The sequence below is a fragment of the Portunus trituberculatus genome, unplaced genomic scaffold (assembly GCF_017591435.1).
Source record: "Portunus trituberculatus isolate SZX2019 unplaced genomic scaffold, ASM1759143v1 PGA_scaffold_410__1_contigs__length_386818, whole genome shotgun sequence".
Taxonomy (NCBI): domain Eukaryota; kingdom Metazoa; phylum Arthropoda; class Malacostraca; order Decapoda; family Portunidae; genus Portunus; species Portunus trituberculatus.
This window is the reverse complement of record NW_025541578.1, coordinates 156133-180769: the sequence shown is the minus strand read 5'-3', so window position 1 is coordinate 180769 and position 24637 is coordinate 156133. Positions and strand designations below refer to the sequence as shown.

Here is a 24637-nt window from a genome sequence, read left to right as displayed (position 1 = left end):
GTTCGTTCACAGCCACCCAACATTTCTTCCAGACATGTTCCTGTATCACTTATCATTTCTTCATATTCCTGTACTGACCATGCATTTGTCTTAGGTGGTACGTACACCACTATGTAGTGCCTCTTTTTCCTTCATTAGTTTCTGCTCTGATCTTTAGCACTTCTGCCTTTCCCATACCTTTTTCACTTGATCCACCTTTATATCTTTTTAACCAGCAACATCACTCCTCCTCCCATCTTACCTACTCTATTTCTTTTCCAAACGTTATATTTCCTTCTCCAACCTTCATCAGGTCTTCTCCTCTCTCAGTTTTGTTTCAGTAAGACCCACAATATCTGGGTTCTTGTCCCTCAAGTAATCGTTGAGTTCTAAAATCCCGATATCACTCCATTTATGTTGGAATACATTACATTTCGCTCATATGTAAGTTTCTTTAGTCCTTTCTTGCTGTACTTTTCTGGGTTATGAACCACTTCCTCAGTCTCATATCCAAGATTCTCCAGAAAAACTCTTTCTTCTCTTCTTCTGTCCTCTCTTCATTTTTTTTCAAAGCCTCCTTTCTCAACTCATTTAACATTTCTCTTTCCTTTTCACCGAGATCTCTTCTCAACCAAATCTTCCTTGTTGTTTCCTGCTGTGTGTGTGTGTGTGTGTGTGTGTGTGTGTGTGTGTGTGTGTGTGTGTGTGTGTGTGTGTGTGTGTGTGAGTTTTCAGCCCAACTACGGTCTTTTCAGCCTCCGTTGGAGAGCTTGGCCTATAGAGGAAAGCTGCAGAAGACTGCTTTGTGTTAGGTTGGCAATAGGTGAGGAAGACACATGACAATGTTGTTGGGGCAGTAGGTGATGAAGACAGTGAGGTGTTGTTAAGTTGGTTCTAGATGAGGAAGAGAGGGATGTTGAAGAGTAACTGAGTATAAAGACCAAGAGATATCAGTGTGCAGAGTTTGTTCTTTAGTGGAAATTTTGGAATGAAGGATACAGGACTGTGGAGGTCTGACCCATAATGTGTGAAACAAGGCTGGCACAACCAAGCATGCTGCTAATCAAGTTAAAAATGTGACCTCTAAATGATGTAACTTTATCCTCTGTGGTGTAGAATAGAACATGATACGAGATAAGGGTCCCTGAAATGTAACACCTTTACCATCTCCATATGCAAGCTGGAGTGTTTTTATCTCCTCCCATCTCCCCCCCAGATGATGTGTTTGGCCCCAAAATGCAGAATGAGGATGTGTATCAGGAGGTGGCAATGCCCATCATTGAGTCTGCTCTCACCGTCTTCAATGACACGATCTTTGTTTATGGACAGACATCTTCAGGTGAGTTCATGAGTGATCCCACCATCACACAACACAGACACATCATGAGTGTGTATTCTGCTAGCAAAGTTCAGGTGCATCATGAGTGTATCTCTTGCTGACTTACAACATACAACATGAGGTCATCATGGATATCTCCTGCTAGCACATGGCACACAGTACAAGCACATCATGAATGTGTCTCCAGCTGGCACATGACATAGGCACATCATGAATGTATCTTCTACTGTCACATAGCACAGAATTATCATTCCTTGCACACCAGCATATATATATATATATATATATATATATATATATATATATATATATATATATATATATATATATATATATATATATATATATATATATATATATATATATATATATATATATATATATATATATATATATATATATATATATATATATATATATATATATATATATATATATATATATATATATATATATATATATATATATATATATATATATATATATATATATATATATATATATATATACCATGTGGATTTTTCATGGGAATTTTTGGGCTAAAGGGGATACTTATCTCAAAGCCCACCCGCTAGGAAACCATTGCCCCGAGTGAGGAAACCCAGCCTACGCTTAGACTGTGGACGGATTCAAACCCATGCGCTTTAAGACTCCTTAGACCCCAAAGCATGCATGGTTCCACTATCCTTCCTATTTGGTTCTGGTCTCTTCTGCATTATCCTAGTCTATGATAATTATCATTTCCTATCTCTAATCACCCAACCTGTCTCATTTCATCCTTCATGTCTGGTCTTTTCCTTAAAGGCAGCTAATGGGAAGCTGGTTAGTTCTGTGGAGGAGATTAGTAGAATTATGAATGGTTATTTTTTAACTGTCTTTACTCAGGAAAACATGCAGGAAATTCCATATACGTGAAAATTTTTTAGAGCAGAAGAGAGTGAGAAGCTGAGAGATATTCACATAACTAGGGAGGTAATAGAGTCACAAGGACCTGATGAAATATATCCAAGAGTATTCACTGTATGCAAAGAGGTTGTCAATGAGCCTTTAGCAGTGGTTTTAAGGTTATCTCTTGAGTCAGGTGAGGTACCGTATAATGTGGAGACAAACCAATGTTGTACCCATATTTAAGAAAGGTGATAAAACTAACATCTCTTTACAGACCTCTCAGCTTAACTTCAATTCTAGGTAAATTAATGGAGTCAGTAATAGCGAAGAACATTAGGGAGCATCTAGACAAACAAAGCTTGATAAAACACTCTCAGCATGGCTTTATGAAGGGAAAGTCATGCCTTACAAACTTGTTGAGTTTTAATAGTAAAGTTTATAAGGCGGCAGATAATGGTGATGATTATGACATCCTATGCTTAGATTTCAGTAAAGTGTTTGATAAGGTATCACATCAGAGGCTCTTGAGAAAGGTTAGGGCACATGGGATAGAGGGAAAATTATTAGGCTAGATAAGGTCAGGTTAAGGTGATAGGTGACAGAGGGTAGTAATTAATGGATCTAATTCAGAGTGGAGTCAAGTGGGGTGCCACAGTGATCAGTTTTAGGGCCATTGTTATTTGTAATATATATTAATTGTTTTGTTAGTGGAACTAGTAGTAATATTAGTAAATTTGCAGATAACATGAAGGTAGGTAGATTAATTGGTCAGATTCGGATGCCATCACCTTGCAGACAAATTTTGGACTGATGGACAAACAAGTGGCAAATGCAATTCAACATTAATTAATGCAAGAAATCCACACAATAAGTACAAGATAAAGAGATTTCAAGATATGGAAAATACTTAGGAGATATAGTTAGCTCCAATCTTGGTCAAAGGAAGCAATGCATAGAGGTTAGAAATAAGGCAAATAGGGTTGATTTTTAGGAGTGTTAAAAGCAGAAGCCCTGAAGTAATATTGAAATTATATTTTGCCACTATCAAACTGCATCTAGATTATGCAGTACAGTTCTGGTCTCCACATTATATGTCTATTTGAGTCAGTTCTAAAGAGGATGTCTAAAAAAGATACAGGAGATAAGGGATATTCCTTATGAAGCAAGATTGAAAAAATAAATTTTCATTCCTTAGAGAGATGTAGGTTAAGAGGGGACCTAATAGAAGTATTTAAATGGCATAGCACCTAAGTACTTTTTTTCAGGTCAAATGGAGGATGAGCAAAGTTCTTAGGATCACTAGACAAAATAAAACAAGAATTGATTGGTTTAAGCTTGAGAAAATCATGTTTAGGACTGAAATAGGGAGAAACTGATTTTCTAGGACAGAAATACAATTCAACATTAATTAATGCAAGAAATTAATGAAAAGAGGTTTCAAGATATGGAAAAGACTTAGAATAGTTAGCTCAAATCTTGGTCAAAGGAAGCAATGCATTCAGAAATCACGTTGTTAGTGCTGTGTCAATAGGTAGCTTTAAAAGAAGACTAGATGAATTTATGGATGGGGATGATAGATGGAATTAGGTAACTTTGTTCATAAAGGATTGTCACATATAGGCCTGACAGCTTCTTGCAGCTTTCCTCTTTTTCTTATGTTCCTTGTCATCATCTTGAATATTCTTTCTCTGCTGTTCTATCCTTTTGATTTTGTTAGAAGTTTTGATGTGATGCTATTGGTGATGATGCCTTGTGTGAGTGTGGGAGAAAAAGAGATACAAACTAAACACTGAATATTAGATAGATATTTTGATTGAATTGTGTTATGTTTGTGTTTCTGCTAGTGTGTGTACTTCATGAAATTACATGACATATTTTGTTCTTTTGTGCTTGCATTTCATTGTAGTTTGTTCTCTTCACAAAATACTGTCAAGCTGTCATACTCTGTATCCCATAGGCAAAACTTTCACCATGATGGGGGATCGCAGCAGCCCAGGCATTATTCCCTTGGCTGTGAAGAACATTTTTCGTCTCATTGAAAAAACGCCAGACCGAGAATACTTGATCAGGTAAGAATTGAGAGAAGGTATAGTAAGACGGATAGATAGACAGAAGACTAACCACATTGTATGCCTTGTCTTACACAACAGATGCATCACCACTCTGCTGTACAAGTGGGAGTGGCTTGTTGGAATGAGCGCACACATACACGCACACATAAATATTCTTAGCACACTGTTGCTGTAGTCTTTCAGTAAATGTATTAGTGTTATCTGTAATTGATCCACCAGCTCATGCGTGTGACGATTTCTTCGTTATATAGGCAGACAAATCAAGTGCTCCTTACATTGTTGGAAGAGATGCACCAAAGGAATGTCAACATATGCAGTATTACACTTAATGGCATTCATTGCTGCTAGGAAAAAAAAAGTGATTACTGCCTTTTTTCCTACCTCTTCAAATAATTTTATACACATCATGTAGTCACAGTGCCTAACCTCCTTTGTAGACTAGAAATCAGACATTTATAGAAGGAACAGATATTAGTTATTTTCTGATCTATCCACTTACGCATTTCTCTGCCCAACAGAGCATCGTACATGGAGATCTACAATGAGAATATCTCTGACATCCTGGTAGGACGGGATGCCAGGGGTCGCTCTCTCAACATTCGTGAGGACATATCAGGGACAGTGTATGTGGCTGACTTGAGTGAGGAATGCTCCAACTGTGAGGAACAGGTAGGGTAGGAGTGGGAGAGTAAAGAGGGTTCACATGTGTCAACATGTGACTGAAATTGCAAGTCAATAGAGCTTCTGAATGAATATTGGTGCCTAGCAACTGGAAAAAAACCTTTGCAAAGCAAGGCCAACATGTTTGTTTTGTTCAGTCAATTTGCAACTTTGTTTATGTTGTGATATCACAGAGAAAGGTTTGAAAATGTGGTGTCCAGGTTTAGAGATTTTGGAGTTGGTGAGGGAAAAAAAGCATATCTGGGACCTTGAAAATGAATTATACAGCAAAAAAAGGCTCACTCAAATCATTATTCAATAAGATAGCTGCCACTCTTCAAGAACTTGTTCTCTCTATGCAGGGTGTTGTTGGAGGTGAGAATTGAATACTTGTGATGATTAATTTGATCACACTATTCATCATCACCAGAGGAAGACATCTTGTTGAGTAGGTGTTTGTTTACATTCAGTTCCCCCCATCCAGCTGATACTTCCCATTTGCTATGTGTGAATGTGTTCCGACTAGAAGGGCTCAGTCAATACTTGTAGTGACTTGTAATTTCAGTTGCATATTGACACATGAACCCGCCTTGAGGGGATAGTTTTTCCAGGGGTGTGATATTAGTCCACTCTCATCCTGAGGAGGAGTTATATTATATAAATGATAGGAAAGAAATGTGTGATGTCTTCAAGTTCTGTTGTTTAGGTGGTAAGTTGTTGAAAGGGTAAGTAATTGAATATTTATTGCCAGAATATTACATTATAGTTAATCATTATATATACACTTTTCTGTCAAGCTGAAGCTTCCTGACACATTTTTTTCTACTTATTATTTGAGGTTGCACAGGAAATGTAATGATAATAAACAGTATTGATTATAGCAATAATTGAAGGCAGTACTATAAGCATTGGTTGCAGCAGAAAATATTAATATAAAAATTGGGTTAACACATCTTTTCCTGACTGATACATAGGTGTCTGACGCAACTGACAGAAGCACCTTTTCTGTTCCCTCTTACTTTCTCCATTTTTTTTTCCTTCCAGAGCAAGATGTGTATATATGCACAATATGCACAACACAGTGACTTGACTTGCTCTCATGCCCGTGTTCTTGAATTTTATAAGTTTTCCACCATCTTGCTATGACTTCTTTAGATAAATTTATCTGTGTTGTCCGCCTCTCACCTAACTGCTTTGACTATTTAACTACTCAAAAGTCCTTTCCTGGAGATCTCCATCCTTGGAGGCTTCAATCATGTTTATTATAATGATAATAAGCAGTAGTGAAGTAAGTGGTAAAACGCAACTTCAGTCTGTGGTTTTATTCATACAAAAACAACACCGTATCTGTGAAGAATATATAAACAAGAACTTAAAAATGACAATGGTTTCTGACTAATGTATAATATGACATACACATAAGAAAACAAAACTAGCACAGACACACTGCACAGAAAACTTTTTTGCCTTGGCCTATAGTGCCTGTAGGTATCTTGAAGAGTATTGGAAGCACTGTTAAGCTTCCACCCATTAGTAGCGCAGGTAATTTTATTTATAGTGATACCCATATTAGGAACTCCCTGACTGCGTTTACATTTCCATCAACCTCTGGCTAGGCTTCTTTTAAGAAGGTTTCAAGACATTTGTCCTAGTTTTTTTGGGTAATTCTCTTAATCTTTTAGGGAACTGTTAGTCAAGTTTTTTTTTTTTTTTTTTTTTTTTTTTCTCGGCCAGCTTCCCCTCTTCCATAAAAAAGAAAAAGAGAAAAAAAAGAAAAGAAAGCACAGTTATCTGAGGCAACTGACAGTAGCCCCTTTTCTGTTTCCTCTTACTTTCTCTCTCCTCAGCTGGATGCTGTGTCTATGTGGGCAATGACTTGACTTGGCCTCATGCTGATGCTTTTGAGTCTTCTATGTTTTCCATGATCTGGGTACAACTTCAGAGTCTATGTTAAATATATGTGCTGTCTATGTTTCACCTAACTCCTCTGACTATAAGACATTCTTTGAGTATTTAATTTCCAAAGTGGAGCACATTCTGCCTCTATTGTTTCATAGAGATCTGTATTCTAGGAGACTTCACTGTTCACCTTCAGCTTTCCTCTCCCTTCACTGACCATCTTGGTGAACTAGCCTTCAACATTGCTATAGTCCATAACCTATAGAAACAGGTGCAACACCCTATTTGTATTCTTTAGAGAAGAATCCAACATTTTTTTTTATCTTTTCCTAACTTTTAAAATCCTGGTTATGCAGTTACCTTATCTTCTCCATTGGGCTCCTTCAATCACAATCTCCTATCTATTTCTTATCCTATTTCTCCAATCCCCCTCAAGATCCCTCAAAGCCTCTGGCATTTCTTCTCTGCCAGTTTTGGTGACCTGAGGAGGTATTATTGTGGTTTTCCTTTGAATGACTACTGCTTCTATGTTAGAGACTCATCTCTGTGTGCTGAGCACATAAAAGACATGATAATGTCCTGCATGGAGGCATACATTCCTTACTCATTCTCTGGGATTGGGTTGAATATATTCATGATAATTAAATGAAGAGATTATGAAGTAGTAGTCAGTTATAATTATATAATTTGATATGTTTTTTTCTACTTGTGATGACCAAATGTGGTTTGTAAGTGTGGCAGAGTTGGCAGATACTCATAGTGGTAGGTAGTTAAAAGAAATTGGCAAAAAGTATACTTATTAATGAATTTTTAAATTCTTGTACATTGTTATTATTGTTGTAATATTTCAAAATTAAGATCTCCATAAATAAATATTTCACAATAATTTGTCTTTGATCAAAATTAAACTTTTATTTAGTGCATTAAGAAATTTTTTTCTGGCTTTGTAAGATACAAATAGATGGATATGTTTTCTTTTAGATTTGGTTTTAATTCTTAATCTTTCAATGAAAGCTTCTAGTAAAGAAAATTCTATAGTCTTATAGAATTTGAACTTACTCAAAATATAAATGACCACCCTCACCATATCTATTTCTGTTATTAGTGAATATGTATCCTGGAGTAGTATATAGTGATTAAATATCTGAATCCATTGGAAATTTTGTATCAACAAAATTCTTTAAGTTGGTAGAAATTGATGTAATAGCCAATGTTAATAAGTTGACCACTATATTGTTACTAGTTAAAGCAATGCAATCAAGAAAAAAACATATTCAAATGCAGAGAAATTTACTTTTCTTGATTGTTTAAAAAACTGATAAACACTGAGGTAATTATTATAATTATTGTTTTGTACAACATAGCTGTGGAACATATGTATGGATGGTGTGATGAGGGATATTAATGACAGAAACTTGATTGAAAAACCTAGAATTCCTCTTAATCTCATCCATGTCCTGGTTATCTCCCCTTAGTTGCTGGAGATTGTCAAGAGAGGAGAGAAGAACAGGCAGATAGTTACCACTAATATGAATGAACGCAGTTCCCGCTCTCACACCATCTTCCGCCTGGTGAGTGTTACCCTGTTTTAGTGTGATGTAATCCTCATCTCGTTTGTGCTTTGGAGTTGTCATGTCACTGCAATTGCATCCTCCTACTCACTGCCATTCTTCATCTCATTTTTCTCTCTCACTCCTTTTGTCTATTTCTACTGTTCTCTCTATACTTTATCTTTTTTTTTTTTTTTTTTTTTTTTCTCTCTCTCTCTCTCTCTCTCTCTCTCTCTCTCTCTCTCTCTCTCTCTCTCTCTCTCTCTCTCTCTCTCTCTCTCTCTCTCTCTCTCTCTCTCTCTCTCTCTTAAACTAACATTACAAGTATTTACAAGGTTTAAAGGGTTACTTTGTCTTGTGACCCTATTCTAAAAACCATCTTAAGAATTACAGGAAAATTTATAGGATATATATGTAAAAAAATCGCATCCAGGGAGTAGGAAGTGAAGCTCTCCACCTGTGGGCCACCAACTTCACCTTGTGGTAGACATTTGTGAGACATCAGGTATGGCCACTGTGAAAAGATTCCACAGTTAGGCAGTCCTCGCGGTGAAGGTCTGTTGGTGCTGGCTTGACCATGACCTTGCCATCCACACCAGTTGGTCAGTAGTAGACACCATTCTTGTGTCTTTCTTGACCGGCTGGTAGGGAGCCTAAGTCTGGCAAGATGTGGCATCTCCTGTATCTTCTGTATCCTGTACATGTTTGCTATAAAATTATTTTTCTGCCAAAAACCAATAAAATAAATTCAAATAAATTAAGAAATGATATTTTAACAACAAAAATAATAATTAAATGTCAAAATATGTAAATTAAACGTTACACAACAAAATTCCAACGAGACAGTTTGATGCCACGTTTATGTTTTGGTCCAGCCACATTGTTGTTCCAGCTTGCTTGTGTTACGGTTTCATATTTCACATTTGGTAATTACTATGATATTTCTAGGTTGGTGAATACTTGTTATCTTTCTAGGTTTGTGAATATGGCTCCTTCCAAAAATATGAAAGAGAAGGGTGTTACAGGTACAGGCAACCCCCACTTAACAAAGGTTCACACAATGAAATTTCGCTACAACGAAGGTTTCATGTTACTACCATCTGCTTGTTTAACAAACATCAAACTCGCTTCAATGAAGTTTTATCCAGGTAATTTTTTCCAAATTTAAAAGCTGTGCTATATCATGCAAGCTGACAGGCTTTTGATACACCAGCGCCTCGTGGACAACACATGCACCACTCACTCCCCCTGTTCAAAACAATAACAGCGTCAGCAGCAGCTCATCTTCCCTCGCTCAGTTTACCACCAAAATGTCCTGCAGTGTTGCCTAGCGTTGCTAAGAAGACCAGGAAATCTCTTACTCTCCAAGTGAAGCTGGATATTATTCACAGACACAAGAGAGGCGAGAAAACTAATAGCATTGCTCGCCACCATCTTGACTCCATCTACTGTCTCTACTTTTTTCAAGTAAGCAGACTCTATTAACCCCTTCACTACGGTGACGCCTATGTGGGCGTCATGAAGCCCCAGTAGCAAATACAGTGACGCCTACGTAGACGTCATATTTCTTTTCTGAGCTTTCTTCAGTTCAGTTGTCCCGTATAGTGTGTTGGATACCAACTACACACGCTGTATGCTGTCCTTGAAATCCTAGTGCTCCTCCCACCATCCTTGTCTCCACCAATCACTAAAGATAAGCTACATGCATCCCGCCTTGTGTCTAAAATTACCCAATGGCATAGACTGTTCCCATCTCTCTCTCTCTCTCTCTCTCTCTCTCTCTCTCTCTCTCTCTCTCTCTCTCTCTCTCTCTCTCTCTCTCTCTCTCTCTCTCTCTCTCTCTCTCTCTCTCTCTCTCTCTCTCTCTCTCTCTCTCTCTCTCTCTCTCTCTCTCTCTCTCTCTCTCTCTCTCTCTCTCTCTCTCTCTCTCTCTCTCTCTCTCTCTCTCTCTCTCTCTCTCTCTCTCTCTCCCTCCTCTCCTCCTCCCTTCCTCCTCCCCCATCTCCTTCCTCCTCCCCTCTCCTCTCGAAAGATAAGTTACATGCGTCCCGCCTTGTAACATTCTTGAAAACACACACACACACACACACACACACACGTCGCGTTGCCGTCGCTGAGAGAGGACGGCTCGTCTCCGGCTGCGGACGGGAAGAAAGAAAATACTTATGGTATTACAGGGTCCTAGTAACTCTAAGTTAGTGTCCTGTTAATGTCCTACTGTCTCTTAGTGTTGAAAGTGAGTGATATGGAGAGTGATCCCTGAGAGGAGAGTGTGGACGGTGATCGTTCTGGCCGTAATCAGCTGACAATAACAAAAATGGCGTCCAGGCAAACTAGAGACTTTGAAGGTTTTATTACTACGCCAAAAGGGCTGCAGAAACTTGATATGGATGCAAGAATCCAGGCACTGGAAAGTAAGTTCCTAAACATTTTGTCAATAGAAGAAAAACTGGATAGAGTTCTAGCCGAGAATGATTCGTTCAAAAATGAGATCTATTTGTTAACGCTAGCGAATAAAGAGCTATTGAAGGAAAAAGTAGAGATGGAGAAAGAAAACCAACAACTAAGGAAACAATGTGAAGAGATGAAGGCTAAACTCATGGAAATGGAGATAAAAATATCCGAAGGGGACTTGAGGAAAGAGGAATGCCTTAATCTAATTGATACCAGGATGAAAGAAGTGAACCATGAACATCAGGAGGTACAAAGGTCGTTTAGGGAGATAGTAAAAAAGCAGGAAGAGGAAAATAAAGGGGTTACGCAGAGGGAAATGGTAAAGGCACTAAAGGAAAATGAGTATGTGGTGAGAGATATTGCTTAAAAGAAAAAATGTGTGATCATAATAGGATTGCGGGAGGAAACTAACAGGAACTGACAGGGCAGGAGGGATAAGGGAAATGACTAAGATTAAGTCTTTACTGAACAAGATCTCTGTGGGAGAAGAGGACCTATATGCTGAGGTAGAAGAAAGTGTGAGATTGGGAGCTTTTCAGGAAGGCAAGAATAGACCATTAAAATTTAAATTAAAGTCTCAGGTGGCAGCGGAGGCCTTGTTGAGGAGGGCTTGGAAATTTAAGGACTCTGAGGAAACCAAAACAATTTACATAAGAAGAAATATGTCACAAGATGAGCGAATGAAAATGAAGGAGCTTGTAACTGAAGTGAAGGAGAGGAATGACAAAAGAACAGAGGAGGAAAAGATCAAGTTTTTTTGGAGGATGAGAAATGGGAGGCTAAAGAAGTGGTGGATAAAACAGATGGAATAGGCATTACATGGAAGAATGAGACTAGGAATGGAATAAAAGTGACTTACACGAACATAGATGGATTTCTGTCTAAGAGGCTAGAATGTATGGATTACCTAAGAAATAACGAACCGGACATAATGTGTGTAGTGGAAACAAAGATAAGGCCCGAAATAAAGCTAGACTGGTTTGATGTAAAACTCTACAAAGTATGGAGAAATGATAGAAAAAATAAAGGAGGTGGTGGTATAAAGGTTCTTACTAAGGAAGATCTGATAGTAAAGGAGGTGAACTATAGTAAGAGAAATGAGGAAGTGATAAGTATGCTTATAACAGATGGCAAGAGGGACATTAATATTATAACAGTATACATACCATCCAGAACCAGTGCTTGAGAATATGAACAGTACCAAATGGTGATGAGAAATACTCTAGACAGAATGAAGCAAGAACTCAACAGAAAGGATAGAGTGATGATAGTTGGAGACTTTAATTGCAAAGAAATAGTGTGGGAAGACTACGAAGTGGTGAACGGTGGTGAGTGGGCAGATGAATTGTTAAAGGTAGCAACAAATAACTTGATGACACAGTGGGTGAAATCACCAACAAGGTGCATGGGACAAGATGCTGCAGCATGGTTGGATTTGGTATTTACCAGGGGAATCTCTCTAAAAGAAGAAATTGAACATGAAAGTCCCTTGGGGAAAAGCGATCATGATGTCCTAAGCTTTGAGCTGGATACAAAATTAAGCACGAATAAGATTGTGGAACGCAGGGAGAAAAAATTAAATTATACTAGGGCAAATTATAACCATATAAGGGAGTTCTTTAATGAAATTGACTGGTCCGTGGTATACCAGGAAAGAGATATGCAATTGAAGTACGATAAATTTATGGATTTGTATAACTCTGCTGTGAAAAAGTTTGTGCCATATTACAGAAAGAGGACTTTAAATAATAAACAGTGGTTTAATAGAAATTGTGAAGAAGCAAAAAAGAACAAAGAAAAGGCATGGAAGAAACTTAAGAAAAACAGTGATGTATTATCAAGGGAATGCTACAAAACAGCAAGGAATAGATATGTTGAAGTAAGGAGAATAGCACAGAAGGAATATGAACAGAGGGTGGTGGAAAACTGTGATAGTGACCCAAAAATGTTTTACAAATTCATAAATGGAAAACTAAATAAAAGGGAGACAATAGAAAAGGTAAAAAATGGGGAAGAAGTATATGAAGATGCTGGAGAGATAGCTGAAATTTTGAACGGCAACTTTTGCAAAGTGTTTACAAAGGAGGAGCATTTTATGGGAGGAAGGCCTACGGAAATAAAGCAAATGCAGGACATCATGGTTACTAAGGAAGATGTAAGGAAAATTATAAGCAATCTGGATATTAATAAATCAATGGGGCCTGATGGCATATCTGCGAAGTTACTAAATGAATGTAAGGATCAATTGTTGAACCCCGTATTTGATATTGTGGAAACCTCGATACGAACAGGATTAGTCCCGAAAGAGTGGAAAAGAGCTGACATTGTGCCTATATATAAGAATGGTAGTAGAATGGAACCGCTAAATTATAGACCAGTATCGTTGACTAGTATATTGTGCAGAGTATGTGAAGAAGTAATTAAAGCTAAGTGGAATGAGTATCTAGAAAGTGAAAACATTCTGAGTGAAAGGCAGTTTGGTTTCAGAAAAGGAAGATCATGTGTATCCAATTTATTATGTTTTTATTCAAGAGTGACTGACATACTGCAACATAGAGAGGGATGGGTGGATGCTATCTACCTGGACTTGAGAAAGACCTTTGATAAAGTACCATACAATAGACTGATGTGGAAACTAAAGATGACTGGAGTGTTACGTTCACCGGTTAAACTGGTAAGATTGGCATCGGGGAGCCGGTGAACAATAACAATAAAAAAAAAACACTGCAGGTTCAACTGGTGCGGAAATGCAAAGGGGGCACTTTAAAAAGCTACTTTAATAACCCATAATGATATTGACACACATAGATATAACATGAAACATGAAACACAGATATATAAAATGAAACACAGGAAAATGACATACACATATACATATAACACAGTAATAAATACAACAATAAATGCCAACTTAATACCTAACAATAATCCTAATCCTATATGGAGGCAATGTGGAAAACACGGACTAGGGGAAGTGATACTTATGCGGTGTCGCAGTGGTGAAATGCTGGGTGATGGTTGATCCCACGGTAGACCCAAGAGGCGTTGTGTTCACTGGTTGAGGCTTGGATCTCAATTTGCATTCCAGAAAGCTAAGAGCTGGCTCAACACTTTCGGTTGAGTCGAAAGGGGCCGCGTGAATCCAACTTCAGGACAGTAGCGGGGCTTCATGAAACGGTGACGTGGAGGGTTCATGAAACGGTGGCATGGAAGGTTCACGAGACGGTGACATGGAAGGGGAGGCAGAGAGGTGGTGAACGAGGTAACAAGCGGAGGAGGTGATGGTAGTAATGTATGTTACGGGCGGGCCGTAACATTTCCTCCCCCCTAAGACCTCCGTAATGGGCTCATGAAGGAGGTGAGATGGGAGATCTTGATAAGGCGTCGGCGATGATGTTGTCCACCCCCTTGATATGGTGGACTTCCAAGTTGAAGGGTTGAGTTAACAAGGCCCACCTAAGAATGCGTTGGTTTCGGTTCTTCATGGCGTGAAGGAAGGCCAGAGGATTGTGATCGGTGAAGACCTTCGTAGTTTGAGGACCAGGATGAAGATAGCACTCAAAACGTTGGAGCGCCAGGACGAGTGCTAGAGCCTCCTTCTCGATGGTGGAGTAGTTGAGTTGATGTTTTTTCAGCTTGGCGGAGTGATAGGCGATGGGATGGAGGATGCTGCTTGTTGGGTCCGTTTGTAGTAGGACAGCACCCACTCCAACTCCACTCGCGTCCACTTGTAGATGGAAGGGGCGGGAGTGATCCGGCGTCCAGACCACTGGTTCCAAGGAGAGAAACGCCTTGAGGTGTTGGAAGGCTTGGTCACAGGTCGGGGTCCAGTGGAAGGGGACGGAAGTGCTGATAAGGTCCGTCAGGGGGGCGGCCAGGGTGGAGAAGTTCCTACAGAATCTTCTGTAGAAACCAGCCATCCCCAAGAACCTCATGAGAGCTTTCCTGGTGGTAGGGACAGGGAAGCCAAGGATGGCCTCCACGTTGGCTCTCTTGGGGTGAACCTTGCCGTTCCCACCACATGTCCCAGGTAGACCACCGTAGACTTCCCGAAGGTGGACTTGGCCAGGTTGATTGTAATCCCGGCTTCCTGCAACCGACCCATCAGCCTCCGAAGACGGGTCAGATGTGTCGCCCAGTCGTCCGCAGTCACCACCAGGTCGTCCAGATATGCAGATGTTCCCTCCAAGTCCTGAGTGATGTAATTTATAGCCCTCTGGAAGGTGGCGGGAGCATTAGACAAGCCAAAGGGCATCGCTGTGTATTGGTATAGTACGAAGGGGGTGATGAAGGCGGATATTATTTGGGCCTTGTCTGAGAGGGGAATCTGGTAGTAACCTTTAAGTAAGTCTATAGTGGTTACAAATTTGGCTACTCCTATACTATCTATAAGATCCTCTATCAAGGGTAATGGGTAGGAGTCTGGCACCGTCACTTTATTTAATTTCCTGTAGTCGGTGCAAAATCGACTACTACCATCTGGCTTAGATGTTAACAGGCAGGGAAAAGCCCAGGGAGATATACTAGGTTCTGCAAGGTGATGACAGAGCAGATAGTCTACCTCTTTTTTCATCGTCTCTTTTAATGGGTGAAATGCGATAGGCTGGTTGTCTTATAGGCTTCATGTCATTAGATATTAATGTTATGTCATGTTGGATAGTATTACAAACTCCTGGAAGGTCACCTGTGATTTCAGAAAAGTCTAGCAATAACTTTTTAAGATCAGACTGTTGTGAAGGTGTTAAGGAAAGAAACACCTCATCAAGGTTGGTCATGATTTGGCTGTTTGAGGGGCGTCCTTTAGGTGACGAGAAGAGGAATTCGATGTCGGACTCTTCCTCGGGGGGCACAGGACCAGACTCCTTCCCTACCAGACATACAGGTACAGTGCGAGACAAGTCGTCCTCTGGTTCTCTGGAGTGGTAAGGTTTCATTAGATTAATATGAACTAGTTGGGTATCCTTACGACGGTCAGGAGTGTGGACCACATAATTTAATTGACTTAGTTTTTGAGCCACAACATAAGGTCCCATGAACTTACTGTGAAGAGCATTGCCTGGAGTAGGGAGAAAAAGTAAAACCTTGTCTCCTGGTTTGAAACTTCTCATGACAGATTTGGGAAGAGAATTTTGTTGCATTTTAGTTTGAGATTTGAGGAAGTTTGATTTAGCAAAAGATCTGACTTCACTGATTTTATTCTTAAGGTTACTGATGTAGTCAGACACACTGGGGCTTGAAGGAGTATTTTGAGTAAACCATTGATCCTTTAATATTTTGAGAGGCCCCCTGATCTGTCTACCATAGAGTAATTCAAAGGGAGTAACCTAAAGAATCTTGAGGAGATTCTCTTAAAGCGAAGAGAAGGAAAAAAATACTTTCATCCCAGTCTCCTTGATGCTCCAAGCAATACTTCTTCATCATGGATTTTAATGTTTGGTGAAACCGCTCCAGACAGCCTTGGGATTGGGGGTGGTAAGCCGAGGAGGTAACATGGTCGATGTTTAGCTCATTCACTATCTGTTGGAAAAAATGGCTAGTGAAATTGCTACCCTTGTCAGACTTTTTTTGCTTTGGAATTCCTACAGAGGTGAAAAAATGTATTAGATGTTTTACAATGGTCTTTGATGTGATGTTCTTAAGAGGGAATGCTTCAGGGTACCTGGTAGTGGGATCCATGAGGGTTAACAAATACTGATTCCCTCGTTTGGTTTTGGGTAAGGGCCCTACGCAGTCTAGAATGATCTTTTCGAAGGGCTCCGTCTGAACTGGAATAGGCATCAGAGGAGCTGGCACAAGGCGTTCGTTAGGCTTACCCACAATTTGACATATGTGACATGTTTTTACATAGTGTGACACATCCTTTTTCATTCCTGGCCAAAAAAAATGTTGAAGAGCCTTCTTGCAGGTTTTTTGGATGCCTATATGACCTGACAATCCATCATGAGCTAGTTCTATAATGGCTGGTCGTACAGACAAGGGGATGACAACTTGATGTGTTTCTGACCAGGTGTCTAGTTGTTTCAGTTCAGGAGGTCTGTAGGCACGCATCAGGACTCCTTCCTGATAATAAAAACAAGGCAATTTAGACATATCCTTTGTCTCACTGGCAACATGTCTGATCTTAGCCAAAGTGAGATCCTGTTCCTGAGCATTAATCAAATTCTCCTTTGAAATTATGTTATTGTACAAGTTGTCAGTAGAGGCAATCATTGGTGGAGGAGGTGGTGAAAGGGCAGGGGACTTGGATTGAGACCTGGTGACTGCACACACTGGGAAGAAGTGAGGGGATGTTTCGTCCAGGGTCTTAGTGGGACTTTCTGTTAAGGGAGAATCAAGAACAATTAAGTTTGGAACAGCCAAGTTACCCGCAAGATCATTACCCAGTACAAGATGTACCCCCGGTACTGGCAGTTCACCAGGTTTAATGGCTACCACAACCTCTCCTGAAATGAACGGGCACTGTAAGCTAATTTTAGCCAAGGGATAGGAGAGCTGTGATTCGAGACCTGTAAGGATCACCTTCTCCCAGTGAAAGCCTGTTTGATGTTAGGGATGACATCTTCCCTTAAGATGGATTGGGCAGCACCTGTATCACGCAGAACCTTGATATTTATTGCCTTGTCTTTACCATCAGTCAGGGACACTTTACCTTGATACATGTACGAGTCATAAAGTTCTAGAGGAGAGTTGACAGGGTTAGCTAGGGCCACTGGTTTCTTGTTCTCAAATGTGTTGGGTTTAGGGACCACAAAAGAAAGTTGACGTTGAGAGGCCTTGCAATTTGGGTGTCTACATTTCTGGATCGTGTGACCTGGCTTCTTACAGTATGTACACCAGGGGGAATTATATGCATTTGGCGAGAATCCGGTTGGCTTACCACCGCGCCCCAAAACCTTCCCCAAAGGAGGACCTAACATTAGATAGTGAACCACGACCTCTACTACCCAGGGATCCCATCAACAAAGCAAACGCATCAGCCACTTTAGCGACAGACATAAGATCACTCTCTCCCCGTTCTTCCACATGCCTCAGAATATTAAAGGGTAACTTGTTCTTCCATTCTTCCAGGACCATTAGATTGAGCAACTCCGAAAAGGTGGTAATGTTAAGGGCGGCTAACCATTTCTTACATTGTCTTAGTTTCTCACTAGCGAATTCAACATAGGTGTGAGACTCTGGTTTCACATACTTTCGAAACTGTTGTCTGTATCCATCAGAAGTGATAGAGTAGGCGTCTAGAATGTTACCTTTGATCTCTTCATATTCTACCTCATCACTAAGGCCGTTGTATACCCTATAAGCTTTTCCTACTAGCTTAGGGACAAGGAGAGACACCCACTGATCCTTGGGCCATTTATTCCTATTAGCAATGCTCTCGAAAGCGCGAAATGACCCGTCAACATCAGATTCATCAAAAGGGGGAACTAGCGGAGCAGCTATTAAAGCTTGCTAACTGTTTCTTTATATCTATTTCTTCCCCTCTAAACTTAGCGTCATTTCGTAGGGCTAACTCCTGAATTTCTAACTCTTTCTCCTGCCTATGTGCAAAAAATAGAGATAAGTGCTATCGGTGAACACGTCTTTCTACCTGGTTTCCTGCTCTACCACTGCTATGCGATACCAATGAAAGTCACGAAGCACGTTTAACCCAAAAGGAGCTACTTGATCGCACAAAGGTAAATTTAAACTACACGCAGAGTAAGTCACAGAAAAAAAACACATCAGAGTCACAACACCACAGAAACACAAGCAATCACAGAAAAAAAGGTCACTGGAAAAATGGAACACTGAACATGGGTTATAATAGTCCTGTCATGGTCGCCAATTGTTACGTTCACCGGTTAAACTGGTAAGATTGGCATCGGGGAGCCAGTGAACAATAACAATAAAAAAAAACACTGCAGGTTCAACTGGTGAGGAAATGCAAAGGGGGCACTTTAAAAAGCTATTTTAATAACCCATAATGATATTGACACACATAGATATAACATGAAACATGAAACGCAGATATATAAAATGAAACACAGGAAAATGACATGCACATATACATATAACACAGTAATAAATACAACAATAAATGCCAACTTAATACCTAACAATAATCCTAATCCTATATGGAGGCAATGTGGAAAACACGGACGAGGGGAAGTGATACTTATGCGGTGTCGCAGTGGTGAAATGCTGGGTGATGGTTGATCCCACGGTAGACCCAAGAGGCGTTGTGTTCACTGGTTGAGGCTTGGATCTTAATTTGCATTCCAGAAAGCTAAGAGCTGGCTCAACACTTTCGGTTGAGTCGAAAGGGGCCGCGTGAATCCAACTTCGGGACAGTAGTGGGGCTTCATGAAACGGTGACGTGGAGGGTTCATGAAACGCTGGCGTGGAAGGTTCACGAGACGGTGACGTGGAAGGGGAGGCGGAGAGGTGGCGAACGAGGTAACAAGCGGAGGAGGTGATGGTAGTAATGTATGTTACGGGCGGGCCGTAACAGGAGGAGTAAATGATAAACTAGCAAAATGGATGGAAAATTACTTAATGGGAAGAGAAATGAGAACAGTGGTGAGAGGAAGGAAGTCCGAGTGGATGAAGGTAACCAGTGGAGTTGCACAAGGGTCAGTGCTGGGTCCTATCATGTTTTTGATTTATGTTAATGATATGCCAGTAGGAATTGACAGTTATATGAACATGTTTGCGGACGATACTAAAATTATGAGGAGAGTAAAGAATGTGGAAGATTGTAACAAGTTACAGGAAGATCTTCATAAAATATATGAGTGGAGTAAAGAGTGGCAGATGGAATTTAATATAGACAAGACCCATGGTATGAAAATGGGAAGAAGTAGATACAGACCAAACAGGGATTATAGGCTGGGTGATGAGAAAATTAAAGAGACCAATGAGGAGAAAGACTTAGGAGTAACCGTGCAAAACACTTTGTCACCGGAGAAACACATTAACAAGATTTTTTGGAAAACATACAACATGCTTCAAAATATTGGCCTTGCATTCCACTACCTAGATGAAGGAATGATGAAGAAGATATTATGTACCTTAATAAGACCCCAGCTAGAATATGCAGCATGTGTCTGGTCACTGCATATGAAGAAAAATGTGAAGAAGGTAGAAAGGGTACAAAGGCTGGCAACAAAGATGGTACCAGGACTCAGGGAGTTAGACTATGAGGAAAGACTGAGGAAGCTGGGGCTGACCACATTAGAAGAGAGAAGAACAAGAGGAGACATGATAACTATGTATAAATTGGTGAACAAGATTGACATACTGGATAGAGAATTGATAAAGGTGACCACAAGTAATCATCTCCGAGGACATGGAAAAAAGCTAATAAAGGACATCTGTCTAAATGACGTGAGAAAATACAGTTTCCCGCATCGTAGCATTAATAAGTGGAATAAACTGAGCAGTCATGTCGTTGATGCGGTGTGTGTCAATCAGATGAAAGAGAGATATGACAGGAATGGACAAAGAGACAGGACACAGAGAGCCTAGCTCGGGCCCTGTAATACACAAATAGGTAAATACACACACACAGTAAGTGGTGTTGCAGAGGAAGCATGGGGAGAGAGATTTCTTAATCTAATGATGGAAAATATGATGGAACAGAGGGTGAAGGAAAATACTAGATATAGAGGATATGATGAACTGGCTAGACTGGATTTGGTGTTAACAAGAGAAGTGTATCTATGTGGAGATATACAATACAAGTGTCCTTTGGGAAAGAGTGATCATGTGGTTATGGAAATGCAGATAGCAACAACACAGCGAAGGAAGGACGAGACATACAGGAGTGGTAGATTGAATTATAGAAAGATGGACACAGAAAGTTTGAAAAATTATTTCAGAAAATTAGATTGGGAGGAGATGTGCAGAGAAGTGCAAAAGAAATATGAGATTTTTATGAAATATTATAAAGAAGGAGTTTTGAAATTTGTACCAAATTATAAACCGAGAGAGGAAGGAAGAAAGGATTGGTTTAATGCAACTTGTGTTAAGGCTAAGGAAAAGAGAGATGTGGCTTGGAAAAGATGGAAAAAGAGCAGGAATATACTAAATAAGGAGAATTATAGAGTGGCGAGAAATGAGTATGTGAGGGTAAGGAGGAGGAAGAAAGAAAATTTGAAAAGATATTGTAGACAAGAGTAAGGAACATCCAAAATTGTTTTACAGGTTCATAAATGGTAAACTTAAAAAGAGAGAGTCCATTGAAAGATTAAAAGGAGAGCAAGGGATAGTAGATGACCCTAAGAATATAGCGGAATTGCTAAATAATAGGCTTCAGCAAGTATTTACTGAAGAAACAATGTTTGTAAAGCCTCAGAATGTACAAGGAAATGTGCACATTGATGACATTAAGATTCCTAAAAAGGAGTTATATAAAATGTTGGAGGAACTTAAAGATGATAAAGCGATGGGACCAGATGAAGTTTCAGGAAAATTATTGAAGGAGTGTAGAGAAGAATTAATTGATCCATTATATGATATTATAAGGTGTTCATTAGAAACGGGAAGTACCAGTAGAGTGAAAGAGAGCTGAAGTGGTGCCCATTTATAAGGGAGGCAGTAAGGAAGAGCCTCTTAACTATAGACCTGTGTCTCTAACAAGTGTGGTCGGTAAGATTTGTGAGAGGGTGATAAAGAAATATTGGATACGGTTCCTGGAGGATCATAAGTTATTATCGGATCATCAATTTGGCTTCAGGAAAGGGAGGTCATGTGTAACAAATCTACTGAGCTTTTATTCAAGGCTCAGTGCTGGCACCAATACTTTTTCTTGTATATATTAATGACATGCCAGAGGGAGTAAACAGTTATATTAATTTGTTTGCGGATGATGCGAAGTTGTGTAGGTGTGTGAAGAGTGAAGAAGATTGTAAAATTTTTTACAGGCAGACCTGGATAAGATTTGGGAGTGGAGCAAGAGGTGGCAAATGTAATTTAATCTGAGCAAAAGTCATGTGATGGAGATGGGGAAGAGTGGAAGACGGCCAAGAGGGTCATATAAGATGGGTGAAGAAGTAGTGTTGAAAAAGGTGGAAAAGGAAAAGGATTTGGGAGTGATAATACAAGACCATGGACAGTTTGAGGCTCATATTGATAAGATGTTTGGAGAAACGTATAATTTGATAAGAAATATTGGATTAGCCTTCCATTATATGGATAAAGATATGATGAAGAAATTAATTAGTACGGTAATTAGACCAAGATTGGAATATGCTGGAGTGGTTTGGTCCCCTTATAAAAAGAAGCATATAAGGAAGTTGGAGAGATTGCAGAGAATGGCAACAAAAATGGTTCCGGAATTGGCAGAAATGACCTATGAGGAGAGATTAAAAGAAATGAATTTGCTTACCTTGGAACAAAGAAGAGAAAGAGGAGATTTAATACAGGTTTATAAACTGTTGAATGGACTGGATGAAGTGGATAATGAGCAAATGATGTTGAGAGAGGAAAACTTAAATAGAACTACGAGATCGCATAGTAAAAAGATAGCCAAGGGAATATGCTTGAAGGATGTGAAGAAATATAGTTTCCCACAAAGATGTGTGGAATGGTTTGAGTGAGGAGGTGGTGTCAGCAAGGAGTGTGCATAGTTTTAAAGGAAAGTTGGATGTGTGTAGATATGGAGACGGGGCCACATGAGTATGATACCCAGGCCCTGTAAAATTACAACTAGGTGAACACATACAAAAACTACAAATTTTCTAATCTCTCTCTCTCTCTCTCTCTCTCTCTCTCTCTCTCTCTCTCTCTCTCTCTCTCTCTCTCTCTCTCTCTCTCTCTCTCTCTCTCTCTCTCTCTCTCTCTCTCTCTCTCTCTCTCTCCTCTCTCTCTCTCTCTCTCTCCTCCTCCCCTCATCTTCCTCTCGAAAGATAAGCTACATGCATCCCGCTTGTGTCTAAAATATTAGCAAATGTCACACTCTCTCTCTCTCTCTCTCTCTCTCTCTCTCTCTCTCTCTCTCTCTCTCTCTCTCTCTCTCTCTCTCTCTCTCTCTCTCTCTCTCTCTCTCTCTCTCAGAAGCGTCCACTTTCCTCTTGAAGCCGATATAGTGACTAAAAAATAGTAGCATAATACACAAAGACGACAAGTATGACAAGCTTGCACGAGTTTCCCGCTCTGGGCACTACCACCCGTATATCATACAGGTGGGCTTTTTTAACATCCGGCGGGAAGGGGTTAAAAAGGCTGGTGAGACCGTATCTTCCTTGCAAGCTAAAAGAACCACCTGAACTCGTGACTACAATAAATAAAATGGAAAGTCTTGTTTTGTATGTGATACAATGATGCGCCCTTTGTTTACATTCCACAGGTTGCTGGTTAGTTTCTTTCCCGTGTTACTCTCCTTTGAGAGTGAAACGGGAAAGACACTAACCAGCAACTAAGTTTAACCATCAAGTAAATTTAAGATCATCAACATTATAAAGTTACGTACATACATTAGTGTACATTATAATGACTTAAATTAAACTGCCTAAATGTTTAACTTCATAATTTTTACTTTCATTCATTGTACTATGATGTACTCTCACTTTGTTTACTCTCAATAGAAGTTCAAGTCGGGTTAAACTTGTTATAATAGGTTCACTTAACAAAATTTTGCTGAACAAAGGGTTTTTTAGGAACTTAACCCCTTTGTTGAGCTAGGGTTGCCTGTATAGCTTATCAAGAAATGTAAAATATTTCCACTTTAAGAGAAACTAGACATCATAAACTAGGTTGAAGCAGGTAAGAAGCTCTGTGAAGTAGGCAGATTTTACTCTATTAATGAGTCTACAGTGTGTAACAAGGTGAAATGTAAAAATGCCATAAAGAATGCAGTGCAGGAATGATCGATATGGAGGCCCTTATGGAGGGATCTCAGGGATCAGTCATGGTGGGTCCCGGTCCCAGTCTTGTTTATAACATAGGGTTCTATTATTCGGTTTGTGTGCTTTCAATATATGTGCACATTTTGTTGGTCCTTTTCCTGCACATTAAGGGAGGGCCCCTGTATCAAGTTCTGCTCCTTCTATCTACAGATTCTGGAGTCTCGGGAGAGAGTGAGTGTGGGGTAACCCTTTAAAAGTATGGTTTATATCTGTCTGTGTCTGTCATTTAAATGTCTTCTGTCTCCCTTCTCATTCCTTCTTAATTTTATGTGCATCCTCATTTTCATTTGCAGGGAGTTGTAATTGTTTTATGTATTTGTTTTTTGTGTAATTTCTTTTCTTTTTGTCTGATATTAGCTCCCTTTTTCAGCTCCGTTATTAACTTCAGTGACTCCAAGCTGACCTGGATTCTGCAGACATCCCTTGGTGGCAACTCCAAGACTGCCATCATCTGCACAGTGACCCCAACAGCTGTGGAGCATAATAAATTGGATACACATGATCTTCCTTTTCTGAAATCAAACTGTTTGCCTTTCACTCAGAATGTTTTCACTTTCTAGATACTCACTCCACTTAGCTTTAATTACTTCTTCACATACCTTGCACAATATACTAGTCAACGATACTGGTCTATAATTTAGTGGTTCCATTCTACTACCATTCTTATATATAGGCACAATGTCAGCTTTTTTCCACTCTTTCGGGACTAATCCTGTTCGTATGGAGGTTTCCACAATATCAAATATGGGGTTCAACAATTGATCCTTACATTCTTTTAGCAACCTCCCAGATATGCCATCAGGCCCCATTGATTTATTAATATCCAGATTGCTTATAATTTTCCTTACATCTTCCTTAGTAACCATGATGTCCTGCATTTGCTTTATTTCCGTAGGTCTTCCTCCAATA

The 24637-nt window shown here is 39.6% G+C and overlaps 1 protein-coding gene across 1 annotated transcript; it reads left to right on the top strand.

Annotated features, from left to right (window-relative positions):
- Positions 1–1201: 1201 nt before the first annotated feature.
- LOC123500567 (kinesin-like protein KIN-7I) lies at positions 1202–24290 on the top strand. Its single transcript, XM_045249256.1, has 5 exons — positions 1202–1318; positions 4164–4275; positions 4797–4947; positions 8313–8408; positions 24099–24290. The coding sequence occupies exons 1-5, from the start codon at positions 1216–1218 to the stop codon at positions 24108–24110; spliced, it is 474 nt and encodes a 157-aa protein (XP_045105191.1). The 5' UTR covers positions 1202–1215; the 3' UTR covers positions 24111–24290.
- The last annotated feature ends 347 nt before the right edge of the window (positions 24291–24637 follow it).

Excerpts from the sequence above, each read along its gene's own strand:
- LOC123500567 (XM_045249256.1), top strand. The coding sequence starts at position 1,216 with ATGCAGAATGAGGATGTGTATCAGGAGGTGGCAATGCCCATCATTGAG. Across the intron at positions 1,319-4,163 it reads TTATGGACAGACATCTTCAG|GCAAAACTTTCACCATGATG; the intron begins GTGAGTTCATGA and ends TGTATCCCATAG. Across the intron at positions 4,276-4,796 it reads GACCGAGAATACTTGATCAG|AGCATCGTACATGGAGATCT; the intron begins GTAAGAATTGAG and ends TCTGCCCAACAG.